The sequence below is a fragment of the Bacillus rossius genome, chromosome 1 (genome assembly GCF_032445375.1).
Source record: "Bacillus rossius redtenbacheri isolate Brsri chromosome 1, Brsri_v3, whole genome shotgun sequence".
Classification (NCBI taxonomy): domain Eukaryota; kingdom Metazoa; phylum Arthropoda; class Insecta; order Phasmatodea; family Bacillidae; genus Bacillus; species Bacillus rossius.
Genome location: NC_086330.1, coordinates 132,592,117 through 132,611,020, shown reverse-complemented (window position 1 = coordinate 132,611,020; position 18,904 = coordinate 132,592,117). Strand labels below are relative to the sequence as shown.

The window sequence follows — 18,904 nt, the reverse complement described above, 5'->3', positions numbered from 1 at the left end:
TGAAATAATTTTTGAATGAGATTTTACCCAAATTCACAGTGGATTACTGCGACCATATTAAAATAAGTTTAAAAGCAACATAACCAAATTGCTGTAAATCGGCGTTCTTGTGCGTGTTTAGCGATGCTCGTTTTACATTAGATACTATATTTTGAAAAGGCAGTTGGCTAATCTGAATTTCCAAACGTTGCTGCTGAAACGTTCGTAAATTTTTATTACCAAACATAAACAATCTTTTGAAAGTAGTTGTGTTAGTTTAACAGAATTGTTTCCAATAAATTTCTGAAATAAATTAAATGTTAACACGCGATTATTTGAAAGAGTTAAAATAGGTAAATCTGTATTGTACGGATTAGCGCCAAAAAAAATCGTACAAATATGAAATAACTTTCATTATATGCTATCTTACGTCCTCTTTTCAGAACCGCCTGCGGAGATAAAAAATTCCAATTACTTTTGGAGATATCGAATTTTTTAACATTCATTTTTTGGCGATTTTTTTAAAAAAAAATTTTAAAAATCCGAAGATACCTTTATTCTGTGCTCTTTAACTTCCTCTTTTCATTAAACCCGGCGGAGATCAGAAATTCCAAATACTTTAGGAGATATGGAATTTTTTAATTTTCATGATGTGCACTCATGCGGCGTTGAGCAGGAAGCCTACGATTCACACATCCTTCTGGACATACCCGAATACTCACGTTGGCAAGCCTTCTTTTCTTAAAATTAGCAAGAAGTAATTAAAAATACTTTAAAACACTGTGGATGGTTGGTTATATTAGGTAAGTATAGCTACATTAAAAAAACTGTAAAATCATTTTATGGTTGCTTAGCAAATAACTTTTTAATATGTAGCTATCCAGCGCTAGGAAACCGTTTACATGATTTCACAGTATTTTTAATGTAGCTATCCTAACCAAATCAACCATCCACATTGTTTTGAAGTATTTATAATGTAGCTAACATAACCTAATTGACCATTAGTTTTCATGAGTTGCATATTTATTTACAATAAACAAAAAAAAAAAAAAACCGAAGATGCACGATCGGGCGTTTGCCTCTCGTCTGTTGAAAGAAGGCTTGCCAACGTGAGTATTCGGGTATGTCCAGAAAGATGAGTGAATCGTAGGCTTCCCGCGTTCACCATTGTTGCTTGTTTACAAGTATGATTTTTTTTTTTTTCGCGACGTAGTTGAACGACTACATCACGTAAAATGAAAATTACGTGAGTTCCTACTGTTCATCCTTTTTCCGGGTTTGTTAGGTCAGGTCAGCTACATTATAAATACTTTAAAACTAAACAACCATTAAAATTAATTTTTATTATTTTTAATGTCCGTTCAGTTTCAAAGTATTTATACTGTAGCTGACCTGACCTAATCTACCTTTGTCCCGTTTTGTTAGGTCAGGTCAGTTACATTATAAATACTTAAAACTATACAAGTAAAATTAATTGATATTATTTTTAATTTCCGTTTATTTTGAAGTATTTATCATGTAACTAACCTTACTTAATGGAAAATTTCTGTTATTTAGGCATTCACGCACACACGGCAAAATATAAAATGGCGTCTGTTGAATGATTACATAGGGCTTGTATTGCAAAATAAGAACGGCGATATCTCCAAAAGTAATTGGAATTTTTAATCTCCGCAGGCGGTTTTGAAAAGAGGACGTAAAAGAGCATATAATGAAAGTTATTTCATATTTGTACGATTTTTTTTGGCGCTAATCCGTACAATACAGATTTACCTTAAAATATTTTGTGTAAGAAATTCTCACCATAAAATGTGGATATTTTGAGATGCTAAAACATGCACAGAACTTTCTTACTTAAGAACCGAAAATTTATTTTCTGTTTACAGTTGTGAAGAACTGCAAGACTGGATGGATTTATTGTTTTCACCAAGTGAGATAATTAAGTTCTAGGTAATATATTAAAACGTAAGCATCGCTGACATTTTATTTTAGTGTGGTGCATATTTGTTTCTTGTCATTTCCATCATAATGAAATAATAAAGTTTTATTTTTACATTTCCCTTCTTTTTTGCCCTGGCCCCTTGAAATATGTATAAACGAGGTTATATTGTCATTTTATTTGGATCATTATTTAGTTGTGCTTGAAAATAAAATTCTTAACCTAACCGTACAAACCTCTTTTTTTACAATTAATTAATTGAGTTTATAATGTAAGGTATCTAAAGTTGGTTAAGTTATAACATTATTTACAATTTACGACATAAGACATCTTTGATTATTGGCAGTGTTTGAACACGTGTTTCGTCTAACTATATGCAAAGTTAAAAGGCCAAATTGTGCTAGAAATTCAAGGTAGCGTAACTTGATGGTAATGAACATACTTTTTAACATTATATAAGCTGTATATAATGTTAATTTCTGCACAGAAAATGAAAAACAACGCAATTACATTTTTAAAATCATAAACAACCTTTTTTATCTGAGGATATTACTCTGTTGAACATTGTCAAATAAAAATTAAGGAATCGGAATCGGATTCAAAGAATCGACCCTTTAATTTAAGAATCGAAAATGGAATCGGAATTGTCATATTTTAGGAATCGGCCCAACACTAATACTAATGTATTTGTACCTCTAATAATGAAGTATTTTTTCACAGTTTCACCAAAAACACTCGGTATAGCAAAGGGAAAATGATTAATCTTTAAAAATATTCTGTAGAATTGTTATAATGTTTCCCTCTGCTTCGTAAATATAATACGCTTCAGCAAATAAACAATGCTGCCGCCATCTTACTATTGACCATAAAGCTATTGTCATACTGAAACGCACTTTAAAACTAGTGAAGTTAAACCTAGTGTACCAACATTAGCTAACAAAAAACATGTTGGATTAAGCGATGTTCCGAACATCGCCTAGAAAGTTTCTCACACATCCACTTACATAACTGTAAATCTGAGTTTTGTGAAAATGTGTGGTTGTTGTAATGAATGCTGGTAAGTGTTATAAATTTTGTTGAAGTGCTTTTTAACAATTGTTGGATTTTAAGAGTGGTTTCCAAATTGTAGTAAAACTAATTTTACCTAACGTGTTTTCTTGATCAGAGATAAGTTTTTACGGATTAATTTTATTTACTTGTAAATTAGGGTATGTTTGGACAAACCTCATGTGATAATTTATGACGAGACTTGACTTTCGGTGATTTGTTTTCTTTTCAGATAATGGATTAAAATAAAAATATCAAGTATAATATCTCTTGCCACGAAACTGTAATATCTGTATGCTGTTGACCAGGGAGGCAAAAAGGCATACATAGCCAAAAGATTTAACATCCTGAAGTCAACTCTATAAATTATTCTTTCCCAATGGAAAGATTTGGAAAGAAATGCCTTCATGGTGCAGACAGGAAACTGTAAACAACTTGCAAAAATTAAAACTTAGAAAGAAAATGTTTGATTATTTAATTGAATGTAGGTCAAAGAACGCACCAATCTCTGGGTCTATTCTTCAATGAAAAGCCAAATACGAAGCCCAAAAAATGGGGATTGATAATTTCCAGGCTTCAAATGGCTAGCAAAGAGAGATTCACTGTTTTGCTGTGTGTTAACTCTGATGATTCACAGAAATTGACACCTTTTGTGATTGGAAAATTTTGTTCACCTTGGTGCTTTAAAAAAATTGAGCACCTACCCTGCACCTATAAAAATTACTCAAAAGCTTGGTTGACATCTTACTTGTTTAGAGAGTGGTTATTATTTTCTCTGGATGCTCATATGGGAGCTAAAAACCGAAATATTCTGCTGTTTCTTGATTGTTGTACCGCTCGCAAGCTGGTTGACCTACAACTGAAAAATATCAAAGTTGTATTCTCCCCTTCAAATTGTACCAGTAAACTAAGCCACTGGTTCAAGGAATCATTTCTCAGCTGAAGCAAATGTACAGACCAGCTTGTGCAGTATTTGCTGCAGCAGGTGGAAAATGGAATAGAATATTCTGCAGGCTATGCAGCGTCTGTGCTATGCATGGAAAAATATTGAAGCCAAATCCATTTCAAACTGCTTTTGAAAGGCAGGGTTTCACACTACAGAAGAACACTAGCTATATGACTTACAAGACAGCTGCAAGGATGAGTGGAAGGAACTTCCACACAACCTTCAATGCGAGGTCACATTCCAAGACTATGTTGATGTGGACGGCGCTCTAGATACGTGCGGTTAACTGGCAGAGCAAACCACTGAAGTGACAGCTCAAGTGGATTCAGTCGAAGAAACGACAGAAGAAACAACTGAAGAAGAAAAGATGTGAATGGTGCATTGGACGTCTTGAATGATTATTTTTGACATCCGAGACAAGTACTGCAACTAGTTTAAATTTAAAACAGTTGCAAGTTCTTGAAAGTGTTATTACCAAGGAACTAAATAAATAACCATTACTGACTTTTTTACAAGGACATAATATTGTAGTGAAGATTTGGAAACTGTCAATTTTTTGTGACCTTAAGTTTAAGTTCCTAATGTAATGAAATAAAATAGCATTGCTTAGTTTATTTTCATTTATCTTTCCTGAGGACTCTGTGATATATATTTTTACGTAAGTACTTTGTGTATACTGTATATATTTAGTACTATATTTATGACTTGTATTTGTGATATGTACTGTGCAAATTATGACGGTAACAGCTAGGGTATTGAGTATATATTTTCTAGTATATATTAGTGTTGGACCGATTCCAAAAATATACCGATTCCAATTCCATTTTCAATTCTTAAATTAAAGGGTCGATTCTTCGAATCCGAATCTGATTCCTTAATTTTTGTCTGACAATGTTAAACAGAGTAATATACTCAGAAAAAAAGATTGTTTATGATTTTAAAATTGTAATTGCACTGTGTTTCATTTTCCGTGCAGAAATTAACATTATATACAGCTTATATAATATTAAAAAGCATGTTCATTACCATCAAGTTACGCTACCTTGAATTTCTAGCACGATTTGGCCTTTTAACCTTGCATATAGTTAGACGAAACACGTGTTCAAACACTGCCAATAATCAAAGATGTCTTATGACATAAATTGTAAATAATGTTATAACTTAAACTTAACCAACTTTAGATACCTTACATTTTCAACAATTAATGTATTGTAAAAAAAGAGGGTTTGTACGTTGTGGTTAAGAATTTTATTTTCAAGCACAACTAAATAATGATCCAAATAAAATGACAATATAATCTCCCCTTTACATATTTCAAGGGACTAGGGCCAAAAAAAATAAAAAGAAGGAAATGTAAAAATAAAACTTTATTACTATCTCATTATGATGGAAACAAATATGCACCACACTAAAATAAAATAACAGAGATGCTTACTTTTTAATATATTAACTAGAACTTAATTATCTCACTTGATGAAAAGAATAAATCCATCCAGTCTTGCAGTTCTTCACAACCGTAAAGAGAAAATAAATTTTCTGTTCTTGAGTAAGAAATATCTGTGCATGTTTAAGCATCTCAAAATTTCCACATTTTATGGTGAGCATTTCTTACACAAAATATTTTAACTCTTTCAAATAATCGCGTGTTAAAATTTAATTCATTTCAGAAATTTATTGGAAAAAATTCTGTTAAACTAACTCAACTACTTTCAAAAGATTGTTTATGTTTAGTAATAAAAATTTACGAACGTTTCAGCAGCAATGTTTGGAAATTCAGATTTGCGAACTGCCTTTCCAAAATATTTCTCATGTAAAACGAGCATCGCTAAACACGCACAAGAACGCTGATTTACAGCAGTTTGGTTATGTTGCTTTTAAACTTATTTTAATATGGTCGCAGTAACTCACTGTGAATTTTGGTAAAATCTCTTTAAAAATTATTTTATTCATAATTCTTTAAAGTTTAAAGTACAGAGATGTGAAACATCTTAATTTTCACGTTCACGTCATCAAAGATTTGGTTCATGGCCGTATTGTTTACCATGGCAGGTAGCACAAACAAAAAAAAAAGGTTGTTTACAGTGGCAAACGTAGCCACCATGGTCAAATAGTTAACGTTTAGTAAATAAAATTTACATTATTTTCTTTAAATATTGATGGTTTTGTCTGATTATTTTTGAAGGTTTACTATTAAATGCAGTGCTGCTGCAACGTAATTTCCGAAAAATGCTTTCGCTTAAAGCGGGAATGTGATACTGCATTTGTACTGTAGGGAAAATGGCGGTGCAAGTAAATAAATACGTTAATCACCGAAATTCGTAAATCTCAGTTCCATAAAAAAATTTTATTATGTAGTTTAAAAATTATAATTGCATACATTTTAATATTTTCTTACGTTGCGTAGGAGATGTATTTTGCAAACTTACAAAAACAATGCAGGAATCGGTCATGGTCGATTCCAAAACCATTGTATTCTGAATCCCGCGATTATAGTGGAATCGGTGGAACCGAACGATTCCGGAATCGGAATCAAGAATCAACCCATCACTAGTACAGTGAAACCTCTATTTAACAAATCTCAAGGGACCAAAATTTGTTGTGTTTGTTGTAAAGGGGTTAGTTAAATGGAGGTTTTGCACGATATATTTCTAGTCATCATAAAGCTTCACATAAATGGCTAGAACTGTCTTTCTGACTGTTTAATACAATATGAGGAATTAAACATGAAAAAGTACATAGAATACACTTGTTTAATGGCCAACCATTTGATGCTTCGAAATTTATCAATTCCCATCCTCAGTGCTTCCTGGCGTGCCTTTTCTTGTAAAATCGGACCAGAGACGTTGATGTTAGATTCCCTAGCCTCCATTAGCCAGTCAAAAAGTATCTTGTCCAAATCATCATTTTTACATACTTTCACAAGTTTTCGATTTGTTCCTACCAGAGAAGCGTTGTTTTCGATCTGTTCCCGGTTGGATAATATGGTCGAAAGTGTAGACGCCGGGATGTCAAAACATTTAGCTATATCACTTTTTTCCACCTTCATCACTACATTTAAAATTTCCAATTTTATTTAATGTCAATCTGTCGCCGCGTTTTAGGATTAGAATTCATTTTACAGTAGTACCGTGTTCAGTTCTTTTTTGTATTTTGATATACATGGAAACCGTTCCAAAACGCTGACCTAAACACCTGTCCATACTGTTTTCTTATTGTTTGTTGACATTGTGACAGCACACACAACCTCACTAAATATCTTCATACACAAGCATTAAGCTTTTGAACACGAACAAAACAGTACAACCCAGCAGCACACGCCATTTCTGCCACGGAACTAGACGTCATATGAATAAATTTCCCTTTCGGTTATTTCACATCTGCTTTCCAGTTGGTCAGCTCGATTTAGTTAAATTAAATACTTTTCACCTTTGCTTGTTTACGTGACAATATACGTCAAAATGAGCTGCCATAGTGTAACAAAAACAAAATGCAGACGATAAAAATTTTCCATTACCGGGAGAAAAAAGGTTAATATAAACTGTAAGCTGAAAAGCGTAAAATATTTAAAATTTCCATACAACTGTAATTCAGTTGTCAGGTATGAATGTGTACTATACCTTAAAGAGAAATTTTTAATAGTAAACAATAAAATAATGCTAAGTATAAAAAAATTTGTATCCAAAACTGTGTCCTTTGTTTTCTCTTTCTTTCTGTTAATAAGTCCTTCACCTTGACACTGTTCTTTATATTATCTTTTTAACATGTCAATGTATCATGCTTGTTCTTCTATGAAGCATTTTCAATTCCAGTTTAAAAAAAAAATAAAAAAAATTGTGCAAGCTTTTAGAAAGTAAAAACTCTTTTGTTTGCCAGAATGACATGCTGCGATCGTTGTCGACATCAAAACCCACCGTCAACGACGAGGATATGGTGAAGCTTGACAAATTCAAGGAAGATTTTGGTCAAGAAGGTTGAATCTGTTGGCCAGGAAAACTGCAAGGTTGTATATCCTTGAAAGTGTTTTTGTATGTTATTTTGCCACTATGCTGCAATTATTCTGTAACTCTAGGAAATAGTTTTATAACAATTATATTTTAGCATGTGCAGTGGTGTATTATTGCACATGTTGGAGTATGAAAGTTATGAACTCTGATTTGATTTTGTTGAAAAAAAAAATTAATTTGATACCCTGCACCAAAGTGAGCCTTTAGTTAATGGAAAAAAAAAAGGGGGAGGGGGAGATGGCATTCTTAAAGCATTTTGAATGAGTCCAAGAATTTTTGTATTGTAATGGGTCACACATAGGCTTAATTTTTTTGTTGCATGTATGAAGTGAATAATCACTACACCAATACATCTAATCTTAATGATATTGTATGGAAAAAAAAAAAAACACTTCTGATAATAATTATTGTTCCAGGCCAAAGTTAAATCATTAAAGGTGTATTTCATGACTACTTGTAACTAACTTTGAAGGATATAAAAATTTGACTTCATGTTTCAGTATTTTGAAGTGATGATAATTAAATGTAAAAAATGTAATCACTTCTGATGATGGAAATTCTTTTCTTGTATTTTGCAAAAAATTTCACCAAAATTAAGTTTTTTTTCTTCTTAATTGTTAGACTAATGTTTGGTAGAAAACAAAAGTGTAGTTGCTTAACTCTGTGGGATTTGATCAAAATATTATAAGTACAAAGAAATTTTATTTAAAAGTTTGATAAAATCTGTATAAATTATGATGGTCTTCAAATGATAAAATTTTATGCACAGTACTAAAGTTAATTTAAAAAAAAAAAACTCTTGGGTCTATAAGTATATTGTGTGAATTGCACAAGAGTATTAAAGTAGTTTTACAGTAAAAGTTTTTTTTCTTCTTCATAAATTGAAAACTAATATGAACATCATGCATGTCAGAACTTACTAATGCAAGAAGTTTTGGCTTATAAGAAAGCTTTGATAATTCTCAGTTGATAATTGAAAGTGAACCATGAGTTGTTTTTCACCACATAATTGTACTTTTAAGGCAAAAAGATTGTGTACAGACTGTTGATTGCATTGCTTTAAAGCTGACTCGGCAAATGCTTGGGCTGCAATGGAGAATAGATATTTTTAAAGAATTCTTACTGCAAGTGTTCTGAGGATTTGTAAATATTGTGTATTGTCAATACAAATTGCTTTGTTGCAATTTTGCCAGCTACTTTAAAACAGTGTATAGTATTTGCATATTTAGTGTGCATGTTTTAAACTATGTAAAATTAAAGTTACTTCTAATTACTTTTTAAGTTTATTTTGACAGATGATTTTTAATTTATATTTATATATAGCTGCTGTAAAAGTGTTAATGTATTATGTATGTTATGTGATTTGTCATTATGTAGTTCAATTATGTTAATATATTTTGATAAGTAAATCATTATAAAAATTTAGGTGAAGACAGACTTTTTTGTTTTGTATTTTATTATTATTCATGAATAGTTGAAAATAAAACCTTCTCATGTTACGGATATATATATTTTTTTCCCAAGGTATTCCGGGAGATGTGAAATACTGTGTAATTATATTAGTACTTTCCAAGGAAGTTCAGGGAGACACTTTATAATTGTAAGACATTTTGCTTTATAAGTTAGATCCAGCTTCCAACATTTTTATAGTCTATCTAATGCTTACATTGCAGTACAGAGATAATGGTGACCAGTGTAGCCAGATTGATACTACCGGGCTTGTTAACATTAAAAAATCTTATTTTGTGTACCATCATTATATTAAGTTATAATTTTTTTTTACTATTTGTTGATTTTTCTAACATAAATTTGTGTGTATTGACAGTATTATTACAGTTGTCATTCTGAAAAAGAAAGGTTAAATGCTAATGCTAAACACCACAGAAGAAAGCCATTTGTAGCATTCAATACAAGTACCGTATTTACTCGCATATAAGTCGCCATCGCAGATAGGTCGCACCCATAATTTGAGGTCTTGAATTTGGTATTTAAGATTCCCCCCTTTTAGGTCGCACCGGTAATTCATTACCGCGCCGTCGCCGTGCGCGGAGAAAGGTCATTGTACTCGATCAGCTGCTGTTACGGCGTGCCTGCTGGCTCTCTTTGTTCACTGAGCTGCGCATGCGCAGTATAACTCACTCAACGCTCCGCCCAGACTCGTGACCTTGCATCAGCAGCCAGCCAATAGATGCGAGGATAGCGGAAAAAAATATAAGCTCCACCTCCCGTGTACCAATTTTGTTCAGTTCTAATACCAGTTTATTGGTATACGCACCAGTTTTCTCGCTGCCGTGACATGTTCAAGTTTACGTCCATCTTGATGTCTTGATACCAATAATTAATTAATTACGATCCCCAGAAATAAATTGTTGGTTTAAAAAATATGCGTCAACTGTACAACACTTCCGAAATTATAAAATACGTATAAAACAGTTACCAAGACTCCGCTCATTTTATCTTGTGAAGTTTGTCTCGTACCAGTATTCCGGCTAAGTTGTGACATAAATACAGTATCAGAAATTAACAATCAGCCACGTTCATACATTCGTGAGTTTACGTTTTTCCCTCGTGCATTTTAAATTGTCTCCTGCTATAATTACTCGGACTTTTACGCGCCTAGGCTAAAATTATTACATGTTTAGAAATAAAAGCAACGTTTCATGTTATAAATTATGTATATTTTGCGATTTAAAATGTTCATTGCCGACTATAAACGTTACGTTTTTCACGATGTTTTTAGGCCTACTAGCTAATCTTATCTACTCTTAAAGTACCCACTGTATTTTCTGGTTGTTTATGGTTGTTATTGACGTAAATAGCGGGATGGATTCGATTTTTTAGTCGTAATTTGCGTGAAAGTATGTATTAGACTAAATGGGAACCAAACGGGACCTGAAGAATATAGTGCAAATAACAGGAAAACGTAAATAACGGTAACGTAAATAAGGGGTTTCACTGTATGTGAACATTGTAAATAAATTTGCCTATAACCTATATAAACTTCTTTTCCGCATTTTAAAGCAAAATATTGCAAAAAAAATTCCTCAAAAATTTAAAAAATTTTTTTCTTCACATATAGGTCGCACTTCATTTTTTCCCCATCAAATCTGGTAAAATTGCCGCGACCTATATGCGAGTAAATACGGTATGTGCTTTGCTTAAGAGTGCAAAAAATTTGATATTAAATGTTATAAAAACAATTGTTCACAATAACAGTTTGACGCGTGCCCGCCCTTCCTATATTAAATATCACGTTACTTTACGTGATAATTAAACACAAAACGTGTTTTAATAAGTTCGGAAGCAATTCAGGGAAAAAGGTATTTTGGCAGTAGGCCTAATCACGTAATATGCGGCGACGAATCTGTGTGACGTCGTAGGTTATAAACAAAGCAACGAACAATAGAATAATTCATTAAAGCAACCAACCATCTTCGCCCTTTATTTTTTATGTCGCTATAACCACACACATTAATGCACTTCAGAATATAATAGTAAATATGGACGAGTTATGTAAACAATGTATATTTTTCTCTTGCCACAGCTAAACATGTACATTGTGACGCCATATTGTGAGCGGCGATCTACCAACTGTATTTATATTTTATAAAAGTATAAATTTAACTAATTAAGTTGTGAAAGAAAGTTTAAATACTTTTTAATACATAGGATTGAATATATATGTATTTACATGTAATTATTTATGCCACGTTTATCTTTTCTTTTTAATTATTAATATCTAGTTTATACTTCCACCACCAGGGCAGGGAAATTTCGGCGAGATGCATGCGCGCGCATCTCATCCCTTCCAAAGAGGAGTTAGTTCGCCCCTCCCTTTTTTTTCTTCGTTCCCGCGCATTTCTCCCTATATAAAGGCGAGGTCATCCACCTGGAAGTCAGTTGATCGGCCCGAAGGCCAGTGAGGCTGGATTCCGCCCACTGGCCATAGGACGATCATAGGGGGAGCAGCAGAACGACTGGCTATCCGTTTTCTGCTGCTCGCACCCCTCCTTCGCGAGTTAGGCCATCCGAGGACCTATCTCGGCATAGGGAATTTGTCTCCCTTCCCCCCCCCCCCCCCCTTTCTTGACGATAGGGTGTACCGTGTTTCAATCCAGTGTACGTTGTGAAAGCCCACGCAGGCGACCCATTGAACTATTTGGACAATTCAGGTCAATAAAAGTTCCGTGTAAAATACCGACATTATTTTCAATGAATAGTTTAGTCCCATCCCTCACCCTGACGCCCCCGCAAGCCCCTAGGGAGCGTCGTGAACCGCGTAAAATTGCCGGGAATTACCTGGTATAGTGTATCGCCATCCGACATATCAGCAAAATTAGTTACGGCACACAGTTCACCCAAACCTCTCGGCATTCAACGCGGGTATAGAAAATATCAGGGCTTAATTTAAACAACAAAAGAAAGGAATCCGCTTGAGAAAGCACAACTTTTGTGGCAAGTACGACAAAATAATATTTATTAATCTGAACGTTTGACATCAAACTATTACAAGCAGTAAAAGAATATAAGCATTCGCCGGTACCTATTAACTAAATCGGGCCCGATACTATAAACTATATATATATATATTCATACCCAGCACATGATAAGGAAATATAAAAATACCCTAATCTTAACATCAGTTACAAAGACACCTTATACTTATTTAAAATCTCAAATAAACCAAGTTCGAGCTAGTAAACGCCTTCCTGGTTACGCGACGTGCTCAAGTGTTCGGGGGACAGGTACCCTTAAAACGTTCAACGCGAGTCTCTACCATTTGAATTTTATCAATTATTTACTTCACGTGTCCATATCCAAAAATTGTTACATGTAACTGGGGGAAAACAGACCTCCGATGTAAAATGACACTCTCAGGCTTGATGTAATTATTTCTGCCACCAATCTCTTGCCGTATAACTCCGTGGCACAAGGGGAATTGCAAGGGAAGTCACTCACGTATCGGCTCGGCGTCTCCGTATGATTAGCGAATCCTCGCTAAACCCCACTGGTCCTCAGGCCAGTCGGTGCTGACGGCTATACCAGCCGGAAGGAGCCTCGTTCTGCCGCGATAGAACAGCGGCTATCATCTTCACCAGCTATACAGCTATTCTTCCACACACATATCAACGAGTTATTTGCTGCCCAAGCCGGCCCCACACTCGCAAAAATCATTTTTAGCGAGGCCCCTGGCGCGAACCGAATCACACTCGCAGGCCCGTCGTACAGCACAGCTGATCGCCTGCCTTCCCCTCCCCTCCTTCAACGAAGGGAGGGGAAAAAGTCTGTCTCCCTCGCGCGCATGCGCGCCGTGCTCGTGAATTGTTTCATTTTACCCCGATCACAATTTGTCCAACTTTGCTCTGTCACATTAATAATTAAAATACTTTTATACAAAAGCAAATATATAACTACATTATAAATATAACTAAAACTAATAAACACACTTATTTAATGATATTCTCACTAACTGTTACCAGGTGCTCCCAGGCGACACTAGCGCTGAAAAACGTTACCAACATTTCAAAAATACCGCCGTACGGATAACACCAATACTCAAATAAACTATACTAAGGGAAAACTATAATATAAACTTCCTTTTAATATTCTTGTAAAACAGTACCCCGAGAAAAGGGGTACAACCCCACTAGCTATTCGCCTGCATACCAGCCGAGTGTGAATTCTGCCGCAAGACCAGCAGTTGGACCTTCTCCACCCGGATACCTGGCTCTCACCCAAGAGAGACATCGGTGAGAGAAGAAGAGGAGACGGGTCCATCACAAATTTCTGGCGCACCAACGCGGGGCCCGTTGATTGTTCTACAATACCCGTGAAGACCCATTGCAAGCTCTACCAGACGGACTAGCCAGCAACCACTAGAATGGACCCCTGCCACCACTTGCAGCTCATAGAAGACTTCACCAACAACAGCAGGCACACCATGGCCCACACCAGGAACAGCAGCAAGCAGGCAAGTGCTCCTGACCTTCCTACCACCAGGGATTCTCGAGAAGCAGACCCAGACAGCGGAGGGGAACAGCCTCCCCTCCTGGCGCCCAACAACTCACCTACCTGTACATACCCAACGACGGCGGACGCAGCTCATCGACTCTGCGCTGTAGAAGACTGCCCTGGCACCGGAATCCACCAGATCAGCTGTGCTCACTGTGGACTCCTGTTCCATCACTCTTGTCTGGGATGGCCAGACGAGCCCCGAGATCACGCCGGACTAGAGTATCGATGCCCCGCATGCCAGCAGAGACAATCCTGCTGCAGCCTGGACCAATGCCCTGGGCAAGGCCGCTACCGAATTCAGTGTGACTACTGCCAACGGCTGTTCCACAACTTATGTTTGGGATGGCCAGACACCATCCACAGCCTGGAAGGTATGACCTATCGCTGCCCTCCATGCCGAATGGTCCACGCAGCCACTCGCCAGAATCACAGACCCCCGGTACCATCTTGGGCACAATGGGGTGGACCTGAACATCTCGCACTTCCAGAGTTTCACGGGAAACCACATGAAGATCCACAAATATTCCCCGAATGTGAGAACGAATTTCAAGCAAATCACTTACCACCAGGACACTGGACACAGAAAGCTCGGCGACAACTCCATGGACCAGCCAGCCAATGGTGGGACAAGTATGGAGATTTCATCACTACCTGGCAGCAATTCAGGACACGACTTCAGAGGCAGTTCTCCGGACCTGATGTGGTAACCCAGCTTACCCAGGACCTATACAGTATCCGTCAGACCCCAGACATAGATGTCGAAACATTCATCAGGAGGAAGGCTCAAATATACAAAAGAGTGTTTCCACATGGGACGGAAGAAGCCTGTATCAGCACTATCCTAGGACTTATGGATGCCCCAATACGATCATTCCTTCGGATACCCAAGGCACAGAACCTGGAGGAGCTCATCGAGAGAGCTAAGGAGATCGAAAACGATCACAAGGTGACCCATCGCAACCATGGCAATCGAGGACCCTGTTATACAGAAGGCAAACCCAGGGAATCTAAGCCAGCAATCCCACCCAATAAAACGGAACTACCCCAATGCTGGTACTGCCCCAAACGCCACCTACATCGAGACTGCCCTATTTATCACCAGAGAATCAACGCCAAGACAGCGCCACAACAATGGCAGCGACCAGAAACCACCGAGTTTGCTAAACTACAGGGAAACAGGAGCGCCGGGAAGTTCAACGGGCCGCCACCCCCGGCACAAAACCTCAGGCCCTCAGTTTAAAGGAAGAACAGGTAGAAAACATAGCCTACTATCCACCACAAATATTAGTTCAAGTAGGAACCCACGAAGCTATGGCCACATTGGATACAGCTGCGACAGCAAATTTCATCAACCCAACCTTACTACCACCTGATATTCAGCAGATCTACTCACCACCACAAGGACGGGTAGGCCTAGCACGAAAAGGCACATATCTACCAATCCAAGGAGTCGTCCAGATACCACTAACCACAGCAGCTGGGACCAGTGAAGTGAAATTCTTCCTAGCCAGAGACCTTGAAGAACCCATCATCCTAGGACAACCCTGGCTACTGGAACAACATTGCATCCTGGACTATCTTGAAAGGAGAATCTACCTTGGGAACACAAAGAGATATGCCATCAACTGGGAAACACCGCAAGACCCAACACCCCTCCAGCCCCTGACAGAGGGCGAAGTAACACACCAGTTAAAACCAGACCAAGTACCTCAACTCTTGAGTCTCATCAACACTCACATTAAGGTATTCAAAGTCAGAGAGCGGCTCCAGCAAACAACCTCAACAGAACATCAGATTCACCTCAACAGCCCAACACCAGTTTATGATCGGCCAAGCCTACCATCTGTACAGAAACAGCAAATCATACGAGAGCAAGTCGAGGAGATGAAGAGGCAAGGAATAATAGAACCCACCAACTCTGCCTACAACTCTCGAATCGTGCTGGTTCCTAAGAAAGGTGGGGAACTGCGATTTTGTGTAGACTATTCTCGCCTCAATAAAATCACCCAGATGGTCGCACCTCCAACCATTCACGTCCAGCATACCCTTAAAGATCTAGGACAAGCAAAAATCTTCTCTACTCTCGACATGCAAAGCGGTTACTGGCAGATTCCTGTTCATGAAGACGCCAGGCACCTCACCGCCTTCACCACGCCTGACGGAGAACAGTTGCAATTTCGTGTCATGCCCTTTGGGTTGAAAAATGCACCGGCAACCTACCAAAGAATGATGAACACCACTATCCTTGCCGGATACATAGGTAAATTCTGCATAGCCTACCTCGATGATATCATCATATACTCTCGCGATTGGAAAGAACACCAAATGCACCTACATCTGGTACTGGAACGCCTGGCAATCCATAGACTTACCGCCCGCCTACCGAAATGTCACTTCGGGCAAGAAACTATCGAGTACCTGGGACACCTTATCACACCTCAGGGAAATCAAGCACGACCAGAACAAATCCAGGCAATTCAAGAAGCACCCGTACCTGGGAACCGGAAGCAGCTTCGACGCTTCCTAGGCCTATGCAACTGGTTGAGGGAATACATCCCCAATGTAGCTCCCAACATGGGAACTCTGACCACCCTGCTCTCCAAAAACCAGCGATGGAAGTGGACGCCCCAACACCAGGAGGCATTCCAGCAGCTGAAAGAAAAGTTCAAGCAACCAACCCAGCTACACCGGCCAACACCGGAAACACCTCTAATACTTCAAACAGATGCCAGCCAGAGGGGACTTGGAGCAGTCCTTTACCAAGAAGGACCCCAGAAACAAAAAAGAATCATCAGTTACTCCAGTACCTTGATGACCAAAGCTGAACAGAAATATAACATCTATGAACAAGAATGCTTGGGAATTGTTTGGGCTGTACGCAAATACAGGTACTACTTGGAAGACCGCCCTTTTGTACTGAGGACAGACAACCAAGCCCTTACCTGGTTAAACTCTGCCAAGGACAAGAAAACCAAACTATCCCGATGGGCGCTACTACTGCAAGAGTTCCAATTCACTATAGAGCATTGTCCGGGACGAGAAAATGATCTACCCGATGCACTGTCCCGACAACCCGCTCATAAATATGAGACAGTCCCACTGCACAATTGGGAGGAGACTTTGCCTCCATCACCTTCACCACTGCGCCGACCACCTCACCACCATCTCCAAATTATCAAGCATGATAATAGTTTGGAGAGACTAATGGCTGAGCAACAGAAGGACCCCGAGGTTCATCAATTAATAGAAACTTGCCCATCCACCTGGAAAGAGGACCAAGGGATAATATGGTACCACCCCAACCAAAACACCGAATGGAAAATATGGGTACCACGATCCCTACGAGTATCCATCTGCCAACACTTCCATGATCACCCATTGGCACCCACGAAACGATTCGAGAAATCCAGAGAAGATACTCCTGGAGAGGAATGACGCGGAACATACGAGAACATGTCCGCCAATGTCACATGTGTGCAGCAACCAAAGCAAGTGCTACACAACACCCTACAGGAACACCGAGGCGCCCAACAACACCATGGAACCAATTAGCCCTAGACCTGATGGGACCTTACCCCAGAAGCACGACTGGTAAGTGCTTCCTTCTCGTCGTCACAGACCTTTTCTCACGATGGGTCGAAGCCTTTCCCCTCGCTAAAGCTGATTCATCTTCTATCTTAAAGAAAATCCAAGATGAAGTGTTCCCTCGATGGGGATACCCCAAAAGCATACTTACGGACAATGGGGTGCAATTCACTAGCAAACTATGGGCCAACACTTGCGCCAAATGGGAAATAGAAACCTGGGCCACTCCAGTTTACCATACCCAGGCAAACCCTACTGAGCGCCGTAATCAGGAACTGAAGAAAGGGCTCAGGTTGCGTACCGCGGGCAATCATCGCCACTGGGATCGCTACCTGGGAGAAATCCTCTTCACACTGCGGCGTAGACACAATGAAGCAATCGGAACCAGCCCCAGCGAATTATACTTGGGACGACAGATCCAGCGAACTGGAGATTGGAAATGGAGTTCCAACCCCACATACCGCCCTTCAGCCGAAGAGATCCGTCTACGAGCTGCCACCAGAGTAGATGCCGCCCGAAAGGCTCAACTAGGGTACCTAGCCCGCAAGTATCCTACACCGAAGAATCCGCCCAGCCACCAGATTGCTGAAGGACAAATGGTACTAGCCAAGACCCATCCACTCAGCAATAAACCTAACCACTTCTGCGCCGGATTCGCACCAAAGTAGGAAGGACTCTACCAAGTCCTCCAGCGACAAGGAAATGTCTACTGGATAGAGGACCCACATGGGAAAATACGGAAAATATCTCGTGACCAGCTCAAGCCAGCACCATCAACTACTATACCGAGAGAGGCTCCCAGTCCTCCTCCCACACAAGTAAGAAGAAGAGGCATCCTCACCCCAGCACTGGAAAATCAGGAAAATGAAGGTTGTCCGAGCTCAGTAGCTGACAATAGAAACCGGCAAGTCACCACGGGAAAAGCAAGTAATAAACCCATCATCTTGCCCTCTGTAACCAAGGGAACTTATCCTCCCATGGCTTTCCAGCCAAAAGGTGCGATGCCAACCACGAACCCATGGGAAGCACAGGAGACCCCGAACAGAATCCTGCTACTAACCACTCCAAAGGAGGTTCAACCAACCCAGTTCCAGGATAACAAGGGCTGGACCAACCACTCTAAGGGCAAGAATCCCGAACATCTCCCGGAGAAAGGACAACCAACCGCTCCAGAGCAACCTTGTGCCTCAAGGCAGCCCCTGAACTCCGAGCAATTCAACACAGGTCAGTACCCAAAACCAACGGAGCTCATACAGCAGAGGCCAGTCAAACCACAACTAGGCCTCTACCAGCCTCCACGGCATCGCCAGATGCCATGGCGGAGCTGCAAAGGAGACCCCAAGGACCTACCAGGACGGTACCGAGACAGTTTGGCGGCCACCAAACAGA

At 38.9% G+C, this 18,904-nt stretch overlaps 1 protein-coding gene across 1 annotated transcript in view; it reads left to right on the top strand.

The window, feature by feature from the left end:
• LOC134546143 (vacuolar protein sorting-associated protein 4) overlaps positions 1-9,413 on the top strand; it is a 51,157-nt gene extending 41,744 nt beyond the window's left edge. The window contains exon 9 of the mRNA XM_063388696.1: positions 7,785-9,413. Coding sequence (XP_063244766.1) covers positions 7,785-7,886 — 102 coding nt within the window. The 3' untranslated portion in view covers positions 7,887-9,413. The remainder of the gene's footprint in view (positions 1-7,784) is intronic.
• The last annotated feature ends 9,491 nt before the right edge of the window (positions 9,414-18,904 follow it).